A 16707-nucleotide genomic window follows, 5' to 3' on the forward strand; every position below is an offset into this window, starting at 1 on the left:
CTTTACCTGCTAAAATATTAAAGTCTATTCTAAACATTTTCTCAGCTCAGATGATTCTTGAAGGTTGTGCTTCTGTGCTTTCCCTTTGATATTTCATGTCGGACTTCCTGAGTTGGGTATGCTCTTTGCTGTTATGAAATATTGTACATTTCGATCATCTTTTCATACATGTAAATTGAACACGTTACTGAAAACTTGCCTTGCATGATTCCCTCAGAAATAAGAAAATTTGTCATTTTTATTCCTGGAGGCCTGTGTTTAAAGTCACTAGACAGCCTCTTTTGGGGCTTTTCCGTGCATTATGGAAAAGTACATGCTTTTTTGTTTCATATAGTTAAAATTGCTCTTTATTAATTTTATTAACTGCGATTATACATATCACCCCACTCCCCTTATGTATAAATGCAGACTGAGTATAGAACAAAAAGTGGTTGACGTTTCTATATTTACTAACATGGGAGAGGGTATGGCATTATATAGCATACCCTTCTTATTAACTGCTTATATATGTTCTCCTGAGTACAAATTATAGGAGTAAGGTAGCTTTGTATAATAATGTCTAAAATACCATATCCTGGATCTGGGAAAGGGAGTGAGTGTCTGCACACTGAGCAGTGGTGTGCTTCCTGGAGGATCTTGTATACTGAGATCCCTCTGGGTTTGTGTCTCAGCTTTACATCCCCCTCACCCCCAAATACAGAATAACTTCTTTAAGCTTCCATAGTTAGAAAGAGTTAGGGCTGGATTATAACCTAGGCAGTCTGATTCCAATAATGTCGCAAAATTATATAATCTTAAATTTCTTTTTGAGATAAGTAGGTTTGTCACTATTTTATCTATTCATAACTAAAACTTTATTGTAAACATCTAATATTTTAAATTAATAACATAACATTTTTTAAAAGGCTTTCTTTCCATTTCATAAACAGCAAAAGAAGAGTGGTATAGGGGGCAGAAGGATTGCAAGGAACATGTGGAATCACTAAGCTCTGGGAAGGACATAGGTGACAGAAGGAAGCAGGAAGGCGAAAGGGTAAGGGAAGGTGGAGAGGAGAAGAGGTCCGAGGCAGAGGCCAGGGGAGGAGGACAGACAAGAAGGGAACCATTTGCTGTATGGCTTTGAGCATCCCTACAGAAGTACTTGTTAGTGCTGCTGCCATTTAGACAGCTTCGCTCTCTGTGCTCTTTCCTTCCTTCTATGTTTTAGGAAGAAGCACCATTCAAAGATGGCTGATGCAGAGTTCAAGTTTTTTATACCACATTTCCTGTTTTCTTACAAAAAACCTAGCTTTGTAAGTGATCTCCATGGCAGATTTAGTTTAACGTTCAGTCATGCTCATGAATTTTTTCTTTTTTTCTTTTTTAAATGAGTTCTCTGAATGTATCTGTTAACTTAAAGGTTTATTTAAAAATGAAATAACATTTTACAGAATAGAAAAAGAGTCCTTTGTTTTCATATAATTAAAGCATGTTCCTGTGATAAACCACAGAATTACTTGCAGGTACTTGAACTCTTTGCTCATTCATATCAAATGGAACTTTTACCTGCCTTTTGATCTCCAAAGCTAATGTACATGCCTGCTTTCAAGTATTTGTGATTCTTCCTGCTGTATGTACCTTACAGTTGTATTCATAGATTATATCTTTTTTTTAAATATTTATTTATTTATTATGCATACAATATTCTGTCCAGACCTCATTACAGATGGTTGTCAGCCACCATGTGGTTGCTAGGAATTGAACTCAGGACCTTTGGAAGAGCAGGCAATGCTCTTAACCGCTGAGCCATCTCTCCAGCCCCTCATAGATTATATCTTAGAATGCCCATTTCACAAGTTAAAGTAGGAACACACCCAGAATAGTCTAACTTTCTATTTCATTTATATTATACAAGTATTAACTTTTGATTAAGTAAAACACTATTAGTCTCTGGATGGTGGTGGTACACACCTCTAGTCCCAGCTCAGGAGGCAGAGAGAGGTGGATCTCTGAGAGTTCAAGGCCAACCTGGTCTATAGAGTGAGTTCCAAAGCTATAGAGAAACCCTGTCTTGAAAAACAGAAAACAAAACAAAACAAAAAACAGTATTAGTCGAAAATACTTATCAAATTGAAAGAAAGTGGTTACACTTAAAGATTTTTAAAATCAGGACAGACAGATAGATACCTACACCATTAGAAAGAGACTAGTCTCTTCATTTTTTATAATTCTTTATCATGGGATTTATAGACTTTTAAAAGTCAGCTATCCCAACTTTTCAGTAGAGAGATTAACAATTAATAAGATAGGATGAGTTAAAATATGAAAGGTCAGATGAACAATAAGATTTTCATTAAACACTAATGCGATTCTAAACTTTTAGTAAATGATTCGCTTTGAATTCCAGTGCCCTTGTTAAGGGTCTATTTTTTAATTTTTGTAAGTTTTAAATGAGATTTATTGGTCACTGTTAGATTGTTCCCATTCAAATTGTACATAGGTCATATTATTTCACATGGATGTTGTTGCCAAAGTAGTATCACTATAAAGAGATATGAAAAGATTACTATGTTATTTTGTACATGTATGAGGCCTATGTGTGAAATAGCATTGCATACAAACTAATAATTACCAAAATTAGAAGATTAGCATATGGAGGTGCATTTGTGGTTTTGTTTACTTTTGCTTAGTCCAAATTTTATTTATTTATTTATTTTTATTTTTTTTATTTTTTTTTAATTGAGAAAAGAAGAAAAAAAAACATAAACAAAAAAAAACCCAAGTTTCCACCTCCTCCCAGCCTCCCATTTCCCTCCCCCTCCTCCCACCCTTCTCTCCCTCCTCCCACCCTTCTCCCCCTCCCCCCACTCCTCTCCCCCTCCCTCTCCAGTTCACAGAGCAGTCCGGGTTCCCTGCCTGTGGTAAGTCCTAGGTCCTCCCCACTCCGTCCATATCTAGGTAGGTGAACATCCAAACTGGCTAGGCTCCCACAAAGCCAGCACATTAAGTAGGATCAAAACCCCGTGCCATTGTCCTTGGTGTCTCATCAGCCCTCATTGTTCGCCATGTTCAGAGAGTCCGGTTTTATCCCATGCTTTTTCGGTCACAGTTTAGCTGGCCTTGGTGAGCTCCCAGGAGATCAGCTCCACTGTCTCAGTGGGTGGATGCATGCCTCGTGGTCCCGACTTCTTTGCTCATGTTCTCCCTCCTTCTGCTCCTCATTGGGACCTTGGGAGCTCAGTCCAGTGCTCCTGTGTGGGTCTCTGTCTTTATCTCTATCCATCACCAGAAGAAGCTTCTGTAAAGCAAAGGGCATTGTCACTAAGACACAAAGGCAACCTACTGACTGGGAGAAGATCTTCACCAACCCCGCAACAGAAGGTGAACCCAAGGAAAAACATACAGTTATCCTCTTGGCTAAGGGAAGTAGACCAAATTGCCGGGGAGAAAATGGGATCTTGGGGGTGGGGTGGGATGGGGGTAAGGGGAGATAGGGAGAGAAAAGGTAGAAGGGAAGGAGGGGGGACCTGGGGAAACAGGAGAATTGGGATAAAGGAAAGGTGGATAGGGGAGCACGGAACCACAATTCTTAGTTAAGGGAGCCAGTTTAGGGTGGGCAAGAGACTTGACCCTAGAGGGGCTCCCAAGTGCCCAAGATGAGGTTCCCAGTTAGTTCCTTGGGCAGCTGAGGATTGGGAACCTGAAATGACCCTATCCTAGAGCAATACTGACGAATATCTTGCATATCATCATAGAATCTTCATTTAGTCCAAATTTTAAATGAGACTAAAAGGTAAAATTTCACCATTTTTTATTTGCTTGATGAAATAATTGCATAGTGTTAATTTTAAAATTGTATTAGGAAATATAGTCAAAGGTCTTTAATTTTCATGCTGTGGAAAAGTGACACTTATGGTAGCTTGTCTCTGAAGTGTTACCATTTGTATAATTAAGACTTAAAATGTTTGAGCAGAACATTGCGTATGATTTTTAGTCACGTTCTTGTTTCTTTCTGCATAATTATGGGATATGAAGAAATCACCGAATTACTGACTACTGAAAATTGTGATCTTAGCTCAGTGGAAATACCACTCTGGAAATGAATGCTTAGTGTTTTTCCCCTTCTGGGTCACAAGCTCTGTGGGTTCAGTCATTTGTCCTGTTCATGACATACAGAATAGTACCTGCCTGACATCTTATGTCAGGAAAGACCATGCTCTTATTTGTGGCTCAAAAGAAATCTACTTCTATTAAATTATTTATAGAATCATTTTCTTTTTGGGGGAAGTTTCAAGACATTTTTTTTCTCTCTACCTGTCCTGGAACTCATACTGTAGTCCATTGGTGTGGGAAGTCCTTCTATGTGTTGCTTTTGCTTTTATTGGTTAATGAATAAGGATGTTAATAAGGCCAACTGGCTTAGCAGAGTATAGCCAGGCTGGAAGTTCGATCTATCTATCTATCTATCTATCTATCTATCTATCTATCTATCTACCTACCTACCTATCTACCTATCTACCTATCTACCTATCTATCTAGAGAGATGGTGGGATCAGGGAGAAGCTATGTAGCCCCGCCAGAGACAGATGCCGAATGCTGGACAGACCTTTACCTGGTAAGCCACAGCCATGTGGTGATACACAAATTAATAGAAATGGGTATATTTAAGATATTAGAATTAGCCAGAAATACACTTAAGCTATTGGCCAAACAGTATTGCAATCAATATAGTTTCTGTATGGTTATTTCAATTCTGGGCGGCCGGGAAACTAATAAGCAGCCTCTGCCAACAGTCCAGGCTGGCCTCAAGCTCAGAGATCTGCTTGCTTGAGTGCTGGGATTGAAGACATTCATGGGGGTAGACTAGTGAATGGTATAGATGTGATATATCCATATAGGCACAGAGATAGAATATCGGGTTAAAATGAGGTAGATGAGATAGGGAGGATTTTATTCTAAGAATAATTGGTGTCATTGGAAGATTCTCCGTGGCAGATGGATTGATTTGATTTGTGGTTTTGAAAAGTCACTGTGGCTTGATGTGTAAAGGTTAGGTTGGTAGGGTCATGAGTTACAGTATGGAGTCCTATATGTAGGCTGTTGAAGATGTTCAGAGGAGGGGGGATGGTATATCTTGGATTTCATCGGGTGCAGTAGAATGTGCAGAGATGATCCCAATATATTCTGAAGGCCATGTTCAGTATTAGTATTCAATATTAACATGTAGTTTGATTCTCTCATGTTACTTGGTTTAGATTGATTCAATAATTATAATTAGGTCAGCTTCCAGAACTGTGTATATGGACTGAAATTGGAGGAGGAGGTCTCCTAAGTCGTATTTTTTTTTCTTTCAGTTTTTATATCAAGGGCAAGAAATGCTGTTTTACTATTTGGTGCCCTCAATTAGGATTTTGCAGAGTAGCTCATTGTCAGCTATATATAAATCTCTGAAGACGTAAGTCACAAACAGTGCAACACCTGTTTGGAATTATGATTAATAGGGTGGTATTTATTTAAAGGCGAAAAAACTTACAGATCACCCTCAGCCCTCTGCGCAACCAGGAAGGGAGTCTAGTCGCCAGCGGAGCAGGAAGTGAAGACAGAGAGGAGAGGGAAGTGGCCGCTTTTTTAAAGGGAGAGAGACCACGCCCCAATGGGCTGGTATCTCAGCGGCTATTGGCTGGAGGAGTGGGAGGACCTCCCGCAACAAATCTCTAAAGATTATTCCACTCTTTGAGAGTTAATACTTCTGGTGGTTTGTACGAGACTCGTATGCTCAGGTGTTGGAGCATTTGGTTCCTGGTTGGTAGTACATTTTGGAGAGATTTAGGAGGTGCAGCCTTGTTTGCACTGGGTGTCGGCTTGAGAGTTCAAAGCCTCATGTCCAGTTTGTTCTGTTGAAGATGTGACACCTCAGCTTTCTACACATGCTGCCATGCCTGCTGCCTGCTGTCTTACCATGGTGGGCCTTTGGAACCCACTCTTTTCCAAAGTCACTTTGGAAACGTTACTAATGCAGCTATAGGTTGCTCTTCTTGCCAGATATGTAATGACTCAAAAAGAATGCCAGCACAGTTTGTTATACCTTACTGCATGAATTTATCTTACTTTGGTTAGGACAGTTCTCTATGATGTAAGAAAACATTAAGCTATCAAGTCTGAAATGAGAGCAAGTTGGATCTCTTTATTTACAATCATAAAATTTCTCTAAAGGCTTCTCCACCCCACTTTCCCCCTTTTTATGATTTTAAGCCTTTTTCGATAAAAGTCCCTTCCTCAGAGTGCACTTTCTGCATTTGTTGTTTGTTTTATAATTTACTGCCACATTCAGCTTCCCTTTTCCTTTAAGTTAGCAGTTAACAAAGTTGTTGGCGGAGGCTGCTTGTTCATTTCTGGCCGCCCAGACCTGAAATAGGCACACAGAAGCTGTATTATTAGCAGTACTGTTTGGTTAATAGCTTTAGTGTATTTCGAGCTAGCTCTTACATCTTAAACCATTTCTGTTATTTTATATTCTACCATGAGCCTCGTGGTTTACTGGCAAGATTCCAGTGCCTCTGTCTCCTGCTGTGGCTACATGGCTTCTCTGACTCCACCTATTCTCTCCTCCTCTATCTGCTTGGATTTCCTGCCTTGCCCTATTCTGCACTGCAGTAGGCCCAAAGCAGCTTCTTTGTTAACCAGTGGTATTCACAGCATACAGAGGGAATCTCATATCACAAAGTCCCTGTAGGGTTCTGAAATGAAGCCCTGCCAGTGTCTTTGTAGAAGTTTATTATCATGTTCCTCTTCACTGAAGAGGGCACAGCAGTCATTCTTAGCAGTAGGACTTCCTGATGGAGACTGCATGAACCCATGTCCTTTTCAAATTTAGCTTGTTTGATTAGCATGTCCGGCAAAGGAGGCCAGTCATGTTCTACCTATGTTATGTGAATCTTGCTGAATCTGGCGTCTTCCCCCTTGTTTTCACAATAGCTTTGACTCAAACCTCAGCATCTGATTTGCAGACTGACTTTATTCTTCCACAATGTAGAGTCGTGTTTGTGTTTGTATACTAATTCCCACTCTCCACCTTGATTTTCCATAGTCTGTCTTCTCCAAATAAATGAATCACAGGTTGGAAACGTAAAATTCCTTAGTGATGTAATGTGATTTTGACAAAGATGCTGAGAGAATTGGACATACTTACATTAAACGTGAATCCTTATCCTTACTGCACACCAGACATAAATATTAATGCAGAGAACATAATGAACTTGGATACTAGAGATACCAACATTAAGAAAATGAAAAGACAAGGCATAGCTTAGGAAATGATTTGAATTTAGAATATGTAAAATCTCCTTCAATTTAGTAAGACAATTTAATTCTTTAACTGATATAGACTTATACTGATTTCATTTATCAGTTCTACTCATAGACATTTATTCAAAAGAACTAAAAATATAGTTCCATACAAAGACTTGTATATAAGGAGCACCATTCAAACTCCTAAATTAGAAAGATTTCACGTACTTATTACCTGGTCAGATGTATTGTATATACTGGAATTGTGTACAGCAGTAACAGTTCTGCCAAAATATAGATGTATATGCACACATGGATAAGTCTCCAAAACATTTTACAAGGGAAAGAATGACACAAAACGCTACTTATGGTGGTTTCATAGTTATAGGAAGGTTTCTAGATAAGCTGAAGGTATAAAGATAGGAAAGTGTTGCAGTACTTGTCAGAGTCTGGGTGTGGAGCAGTGCTTCACTGATGTGGTCACAAAAGAGCAAAGGGGATTGGTTGCATGATGGTATTATATTGTTAAAATGATAGGAACTATACTCAGTTATACTTCTTTATCACTTAAAACAAAGTGCATTTATTCAGCACAATGATACATTGTAAGTAAGTTTCTCAGTGTTTTCATGCCGAGTTTAATTTTAAAATGGGGGGAAAATGTACCTCAATATTTGATTTCAAAATCCACCATATTATTTGGGTTAGGATATAGCTATTTAGGTTTGTGTCTTCTAAGCCCCAAAGAGAATCTTCATCCTTTGGGCAGTTTTCCTTAAGCTGTAAGGTACATGACAGTCACCTGAAGATTCGACTAAGTGCTTATTGGGATTGAGTACATAGTTAGTAGGACCCAGGTTCTGCAGTCTAAGCAGGTTTCAAGATGAGGATGATACAATAAAGCTTGTCAGAAGAACCAGACTTTGTTGAAGGTCCATTGGACCTTTTTAACCAGAACCTGAGCTTTGGACTATTTTAAAGTAAAACAGTGTGGGTTTCTTGTCAGAGATAACCAGGAGTTCACTTTGAGTCTGCTGTGACAGCAATGGATTTTCAGTTGTTTCTGTCACTGTTCAATCACAGGTCCACTTGTTATCTAGAACTCCCAGGCAGTGACCGGGATCTCCAGCGTGCATGGAGGAATAAAGAAGCATCCTTTAGTTCTGCTGGTTTTGAATTATTATTTTCTTCAACCCATCAGCTCCTTAGTTCTGGTTGTGAATCACAATACAGAAGTATGATCAAGAGTGATGATACTAGTTAACCATTATTGAGAAATTATGATTTCTCACTATTCAAAGTGTTCTGCTTGCATTGTCTTTGCCCTTTCATATTTTACTCTGTGAAGTGAGTACCATTTTTATTCTCTGTATTAGAGATAGACATAATACAGAAAAGTTACTTAAAATAATCACACAAAAGGATGGAACATTCACTTGAGATTTAAAGTGAGGCACCTAGACTCAAGGGTCTGAGAGAAGCTGAGACCCACTAATACTTGCCTTCCTATCATCTCTACTTGGGTTTATGACAGAACTTCTGCCCCAGGTGTCTCACTGACTATCTTACTTAGGGTTTCTATTGTGTGTCTACTTACCACAAACTAGAGTCATCAGAGAGGAAGGAGCCTCAGCTGAGGAAATGCTTCCATGTGATTCAGCTGTAAGGTATTTTCCCATTTAGTGATAAGTGACGGAGGGATTAATCCTTGGTGGGTGGTTCCATTCCTGGTCTGGTGGTCCTGGATTCTGTAAGAAAGTAGTTTGAGCAAGCCAGTAAGCAGCACTCTTCCATGGCCTCTGTGTCAGCTCCTGCCTCCAGAACCCTGCCCTGTTTGAGTTCCTATCCTGACTTCCTTCAGCCATGAACAACAATATGGAAGTGTAAGCCAAGTAAACCCTTTCCTCCCCAAGATGCTTTTCGGTCACGGTGTTTTGTTGGAACAATAGAAACCCTAAGACACTGATCTTCTGTTTGTAGGAGAAGAATCAATCACCTCTGACATTTGAAGGTTATTTTATTAGTCTTCTAAAACAAACATACCCAGTCAGAGTGTTTCTGTACTTGGAGAGCTTCACTCTGCTCTCCCTTTGCAGGCTCTGTTGATGTTAGAGGCTCCTTGCAAGCTGTCTTATTCTAATGGCTTCAGTTAAAAGAGAAAAGCCTACCATGGACTTTGAATATTCCTTTCTCTCTCTTTAAAAACTGAGGATCTGTGGGAGAGGAGTGGGGGGAGGGGAAGAAGGGTGGGAGGAGGGGGAGGGAAATGGGAGGCTGGGAGGAGGCTGAAACTTTTTTTCCTTTTCTCAATAAAAAAAAATAAATAATTAAAAAAAAGAAAAAAAAAAGAAAGCCAAATTTCTCATTTCTCAGTCTTTTACATAAAATAAGGTCATTTCTGATAAAGCTTATATATCTACCTGTATATTTTAATCATCTCTAGGTTACTTCAGACATCTAAGACTATGTAAATGCTTTGTAAATGGTGATTCTAATGTATATAGTTAATTATAATAAGAAAATATGTATATATTGAATTCAGATACAATTTTCTTCAGAACTTACTTTACCTGAGTGGTTGACTACATAATCCTTAAACCTTTGAATATGAATTGCCATTTTAAAATTATAAATGTTTTATTTATAAGATAGTAGATACTTTTTTCTGTAAAGTGTTTTCTATTCTAATTATTTTTATTATATTAGATAAATGATTATGTCATGTAAGATAATTTTTAATAATAGATACAAATAAACATATAGATGTTTGGAAAGGATTAAATTAAGTAAGCCTCCGTAATTGTATTCTAAACTGTGGTATTATTACATAATTTATGTTAATGGGTGAGCTTTGCAAGATTCACTCTGTTGATTATCTGGATAGTTTCAATAATAAACTGCAATATTTGAAATGAAAAAAAAAAACTGAGGATCTTGGGACCTGAGTTTTCTTGTGTTCTTTATCCTTATCTAAGTTCCTCTTCCTTTCCAACCTTCTCAAAAAAAGACTTGATGCTAGTCTGAGATTGAGCAGAGCATTTAACTCACTGACCATGTTCTTAACCCCGTTCCCTTTCTTTTTGGTTTTTAATTAAAGATTGTGTTTCATTGATGCTTCCAGCGATTTTAGTGCCTTTTGTATTCCGTGTTAACATAATGTATTTAGAAAGCTGAGTGTAAGGCAAGTCCATTTTTAATTTATCAATGGCACCCTCAGTATTAATATGCTTAAGCATACTTTACTTTTGAAGGCAGAATTAATCTTTTATCAGGCTTGCCATGGATGCTGTTGGTTTCATTACTTTAGGGAAATGTCCCTGTGATTGTCTTAGAATTAATGCTATTCACGTACTTCTGTTTCCTGCTGTCTGTAGAACGTAAAGAAGATACAAAACAGTCACCCAAACTAAAAACTAATGTAGAAACAGTGGTTATCACTGATGTCTGAAATCGAACAAAAATGTTTTTATTTTGGATGAAGAAAGTAAACCTAAAATAACCATGTGTTTGGACTTTTTTTTTTATAAGTTGAATCTTAAAAATTTCACGTAATTATAGAAAGATAATTTATATCTGTGAAGAAAAGTTTTAGGTATGATTGGGAAGAAATAGTTTTATTCTGCCTTTCATTTTTAAAGCAGATCTAGCTAGAAATATCCAGAATTAATACTGTAAGTTCTTTGCATCACTGGGACCTCTGAATTTTGAATGACTTGAGAGTCACTTGGGACTTATTAAAAATACAGACCCTGGGGTCCTATCCCTTTCCGTTGTAAGTTTGCAAAAGAGTTCTCAGAAGATTTCAGTATATTTCCCTGAGGTTCTCCAGGGAAATAAAACCATTAGGAGATTTTTCTCTTTTTCTTTCAAGAAAGTCTTGCATGATTCTGCGATTGAGGAGTTCCAAACTCTATAGTTGGCATTTTGGGGACCAAGCAGAGCATATGGTCGTGAAAGTCTTAAGTTTGAAGGCTGGAGAGACAGTTTCCCAGCTGGAAGATGTGATCCAGAGAGAGGACAGTAGGAATGACTATGTGGCATTAGGTATTGATGATCCTGCCCAGCTTTACAAATATATTACTAATCACTGAGCTGAACCTTTAAAGGGTGAATTCTATATCATGTAAATAGTGTCCATAAAATGTGAAGAGAAGAGAGAGGAAGAGACACAGGACAGGAAGTGGAATAGTGATGTGGAATTCCCCTCTGTATGCTCTGAATACATTTGATTACCATTGGGTAATAAAGAAACTACTTTGGCTTATGGAGCTAGGCAGGAAAACTAAACTGAATTCAGGGAGAAAGAAGTTGGAGTCAGGCAGATGCCATGTAGTCACCCACGAAGCAAGGTGTGAGATAACAAATCATGAGCCTCGTGGTAAAATATAAACTAATATAAATGGGTTAATTTAAGATGTAAGAGCTAGCTAGGAATATGCCTGAACTGTTGGCCAAACAATGTTGTAATTAATGTAGTTTCTGTGTGTTTATTTGGGTCTGGGTGATTGGGAAACGAAATTGCAGTCTCTGTTTACAGAGTAGCTTTTGTCAGTATCTTCTGTTTCTATAAAGAAGTGTGGAAACATGGGTATAAGGGATGTGTGGCCAAGGAAGTAATTCTTAGTCACACAGGTGACATTGCAGCATGTTTGTGTGCTGATTCAAGTGACCCATTGGAAAGGGAAAGATTAACGAGCGCTGTGAAAAAGACATGAGTTCACTGTGATACCATCTCAGTAACTTTCTCATATCTTCCCCAGGTGACAGACCAGTCAGTGAAGGCATTTGCGGAGCACTGCCCTGAGCTCCAGTATGTTGGCTTCATGGGTTGTTCAGTTACTTCCAAAGGAGTCATTCACCTAACCAAGGTAAGCGCCACAGCTTCATTCATTTTCCTGATGTTTTTGAGTATTATGAAGGTGACAGGCCATAGTATTGTCACTGTCAGCCATCCTCCAGTTACTAAGCAGGCACTCCAACACTGATCTATATTCCAACCCATCTTTTTACTTTTTATTTTGCAGCACGATTGGCATGGAACTCAGTATATAGCTCAGGAAATCCTTGAACTTGCGGTCTTCTTGCATTAGCCATTGACTAGCAGGAGTCACAGACCCACTGCCCTGTGTGCAGTTCATTGGCTGTTTTGAAGCAGTGTCTTCCTCTGTTGTCTGACTGCTCTTGACCTCATAGATTCCAGATCTGCCTCATTCTGGATCTTCACAGGTTTTAGATCCACTTCATTCTGAATCTTCCCAATTTCTGGATCCACCTAATTCTGGATCTTCATAGGTTCTGGATCCACCTGATTCTGGATCTTCATAGGTTCTGCCTCATTTTCCTGAGTAGCTGTGCTGGTGGACATTTTCCAGTTGTGCCTGGCTTTCTGGTTTTGCTAAATGTAGTTGATGAGGAATAGTTGGATAACTATAGGAGTCGGCTAGTGTTTGATAAAGTAAATACCAGTTTTAGAAAACTTTCTACCTCCTTTTTCTGAAACAGAATCCTTAATTTAAAGTAGTTTGTGTTTTACATTTTCATTTTACTTATAAAAACATGAGTTAAAGAAACTGATACATGACAAGATTGACTTAAATTTCAACTGAAAACATTGCACACAGATGATACATTGAGTGTGAACTACTCTTTTTCTCACTGTGTCCTAGGAGCATTAGCTGTTTCATTGATTAATCTGAATGTATAAGGTGAAATGAGAAAATTTGCTGTTAGCTCAGAGTTTACTTACAACCAAACATGTATTTTAGAAATGATGATGGTACTAGCTTCTTTGCGATAGCATTTCATTTCTGTTCCTGTGATCATTAGGGCTAATTCTTATATCCATGCGATAGACAAGCAGGCTACTATAACATTTCCTCGTGTTCTGCCTGGCTTGTGCATTGTATAGCTTTTAACTCTGACCACACTGTACTTAGAAGAGGAGTGCTGGTATTGCCCTTTTGACTTAAAGCAGATAGCCTCATCCTTCAGCTTTCTCTCATGATGGTCACAAAGCTCTTACATGGCAGCACAGTGCTGGAATAAGTAGGGAAGATCACAGCTCTCTTTATGCTTGATCTGTTTGGGTCTCTTCAAGGTTGCAGCTTAGTGAGTAACATTGCTTTCCTTCCAGAAAAAGGACAAAAGTTTCTGAATTACATAAGTCTGTGCTGCTGGGGGCAGTGAGTAGATGCCCGAGTCTTTCGTCACCTCCGTTTTCGTCCTGGCTCCTTTGTTAGCTCCATTTTGGTCCTTGGCTCTGCTACTTAGTAACTTAAGTGTGCAAATTACTTTCTAGTTTTTTAGCTAAGGCAATATATGGCAAATGATTTCCTCAGTATTAAGACCACAGTAAGAGTGAAGTAAATGGTCATTATTGCTGTCAAAGTAAATTCTGCTCTAAGCCAGTTGCTAGAAAATTAGTTGCAAGCTTTGGTTCAAAAAAATCAAGTCACCATTCTTATTCAGTGTATCTTAAAGAGATCAGACTTGCCTGGATTCTGAGCACTGGAGCCTATCACTAGAGGAAAAGGTAGTATTCTTAATTTTAGTTATCGATCTACTAAAGCATCTAGTATAACCAAGACCATCTATAACCACATACTTTTATTCATTCCCTGTAACCTTGACCTGAAAATCTCGAGGTGAGTGTTTTCTGGTCCCTTCTAATGCTGTCGTTAGAAATACCATGGATGAATAGATAGGGCACAACTCTTATAATGACCATGTGTGTTATTTTTTATGATCACTCAAAATTTGCTCACCAAAGACAAAACAAGTTTTCCACATGACTGTACCCTCTGAGCATTTGAGATGGCCCCAAATTCTGGTATAGTAGTATTTAAAAGATTCATTATCTGTGATAAAATAATAGCTGCGGTAAATGTATGTGCAAAGCTTCCTTTGCTGGGGAGGCTCTTCTGAAGTTGATAGGCAAGGGTTTCTGGTGTGACCTGCTAACAGGTGAAAACTTCTACACTCATATCAAAGCTAGCCCAGCGTTTGAACCTGCACATTTCTCCATAACAGTATATTCACTTTGATGAAAAGTTGCTTGTGGTATAATGATGGTCACTTTCTTGTGCTAAGATAGAATAAGGTGGCATTGTATTATAAGCATGCAAATATTTTGTAAAGCTGTGAATGTCAAGTTTTATAAAACTCAAGCGTTAGACTTAAAATCTTTGCCTTCTGAAGTGTTTTTAACCAGTTATTAAAATGTTTACAAAATGTTGTTTAAATATACTAAGTGCCCCTTAAATTGTGTTTTCTTTGTTATCATTATACTATGTAATTTTTAATGAAATGATTAGGGACATGTAAAATACAGTGTTGAAAGTAGTCACCTAAAATATGTCTACTTTTTACATGATTTTTAAAAATTTCTCTTAGCACATGGCTTTGCACTTTAAAAATTAAGACAAATAGCATAAAATTGCTATACAGTAATGTCTGTATGTGTAGAAAACTACACACTTGAATTAAATGATCTATTCTTAGATTGAAAATTTCTTGTACCTTAAAGAATGAAAGGATTTTGAAGTTGTTGGACCAGGGAGACTGTTAAGTTATTTAGCTAAACAAAAAAAATGTCAAATATATTAATACATTAGTAAAGAAAATTGGAGCATTGTGACTTCTTTAACTTAAGCGAAGGGCCAGAGGGCAAAAGATTGGGACTAGATGGAAAAGATTGTTATCCTACTACCTCGTTCACTTTGGTTCAGTTCCACTTTGACATTCTCCATCTTAACCTGACTCTCAACTTCCTTTGTGATGTTTCTTGTTTCCATGCCTGGTACCCAGGAGATTCTGCTAAACATCAAACATCATCCCTTTGAACACTGCTAAACCTGTTCATTCGGTCAGTGAGAGGCAGGTTGAGAAAGCCTGGTGCACTGGGTTGTGTTTAAATATCTAGTTATGTACGGTGAGAACCGAGGCTCCTGTGAGAGTTGAGTGTCAGCACCTCCTCTCTAGCAGAACTGGCCTCTGCCACTGTAGGGGTTTGTTACTTATTCTACCCGCTTGTAACTATGAAATGTCTTTTTCTTGCTTCTTTTACAAATTAGCAAATGAAAGTGTACAATTACTCCCTCCTGCTCAGGTAGAGTGATTCTATATGACTTGTCGCTAAAGCAACTGCAAGGAACAAATCAGAGCACTCAGAAGTCACAGGAAACAGCTGCCATGGGTTTAAGTTCAAATGCTTAGAGTAAAAGAAAAGAGAGCTCACTTTAAGGGAAGGGTTTAAAACAAGTCAAACATGTAAACACTGTGGTTTATAATGGCACAAACAGTGCGTGGTCCTTCCAGCTAAAGCATCACAGCAGGGACCAACTCTTCAACAGATACAAAACAAGGAAAAATTAGTTCAAGTCCTGCATGGTAGAACACGCCTTTAATTCTTGTATTCAGGAGGCAGACCAGGAAGATAATATCTGCAAGTTCGAGATCATCCTTGTCTGCATAGTACCAGGGCAGATAGTCAGGGCTAAGTAGAGAGACTTATGATGATGATGGATATCCGACAACAGAGAACAGTGATTCCTAAGATTTGAGAAACTAAGAAGAAAACACCTGTGATTATCTGAGAGGACTTCTTTGAAGGATTTCCAGATGGCAGCAAAGCGAAGGGTGACATACAAAGACCCAATAGATTATGTGAGGTGACAAGACAGAACCAACTGTTCAGGGGGTCATCAGTTTCAGAAGGGAGCAGTGTTGTGGAAGAACTGCACGGAGAACCCAGACATCTATGTGAATGCCCTCTGCTCATCCTGCCTCTCACAGTCCATGAGTAAGGAGCAGCAAAGAAAACTGGCAAGTGTTTTCAACTGTTTGAATGAAATTAAAACCACGTGTTTCAAATTTCCTCTGATGCTGCTAACTCATTACTTAGGTAGAATGAGTAGAACTAAATAGCTGTCCTCAAATGAGTGAGCTCAGTTTTTCTTTCAAGGACTTGAGAGAAAAGAGCAGAAGTGCACAGAAGAAAGTGGCAAACATGCAAATGGAAGCCAACAAAATAGAAAACCAGTAATGATACTACTGACTGGTGTGTGTCGACTTGAAGCAAGCTAGAGTCATCACAGGAAGGACCCTCAGTTGAGGAAATGCCGTCTTTAGATGCAGCTGTAAGGCGTTTTCTCATTTAGTGATCATCAGTGAAGGAGGGCTCAGCCCATGGTGGGTGGTGCCATCCCTGGACTGTTGGTCTGGGTTCTATAAGAAAGCAGGCAGAACAATGTAGAGGAAGCAAGCCAGTAAGCAGCTCCCCTCCATGGCTTCTGCATCAGCTCCTGCTTCCGTGATCTGGCCTTGTTTGTGTTCCTGTCCTGACTTCCTTCAGTGATGAACAGCAATGTGGAAGTGTGATACAAATAAACCCTTTCCTCCCCAATTTGCTTTTTAGTCATGGCATTTTATTGCAGCAATAGA

General features: G+C 38.6%; 1 protein-coding gene across 1 annotated transcript in view; it reads left to right on the top strand.

Moving 5' to 3' along the window:
• Positions 1–16707, top strand: part of Fbxl17 (F-box and leucine rich repeat protein 17) — a 490002-nt gene that overhangs the window by 147459 nt on the left and 325836 nt on the right. The window contains exon 5 of the mRNA XM_041631789.1: positions 12027–12134. Within this exon, the coding sequence (XP_041487723.1) occupies positions 12027–12134 (108 nt within the window). The remainder of the gene's footprint in view (positions 1–12026; positions 12135–16707) is intronic.

This window comes from Microtus oregoni, unplaced genomic scaffold (assembly GCF_018167655.1).
Source record: "Microtus oregoni isolate MIOR12 unplaced genomic scaffold, Mior012 000038F_ref0000394, whole genome shotgun sequence".
NCBI classification, from domain to species: domain Eukaryota; kingdom Metazoa; phylum Chordata; class Mammalia; order Rodentia; family Cricetidae; genus Microtus; species Microtus oregoni.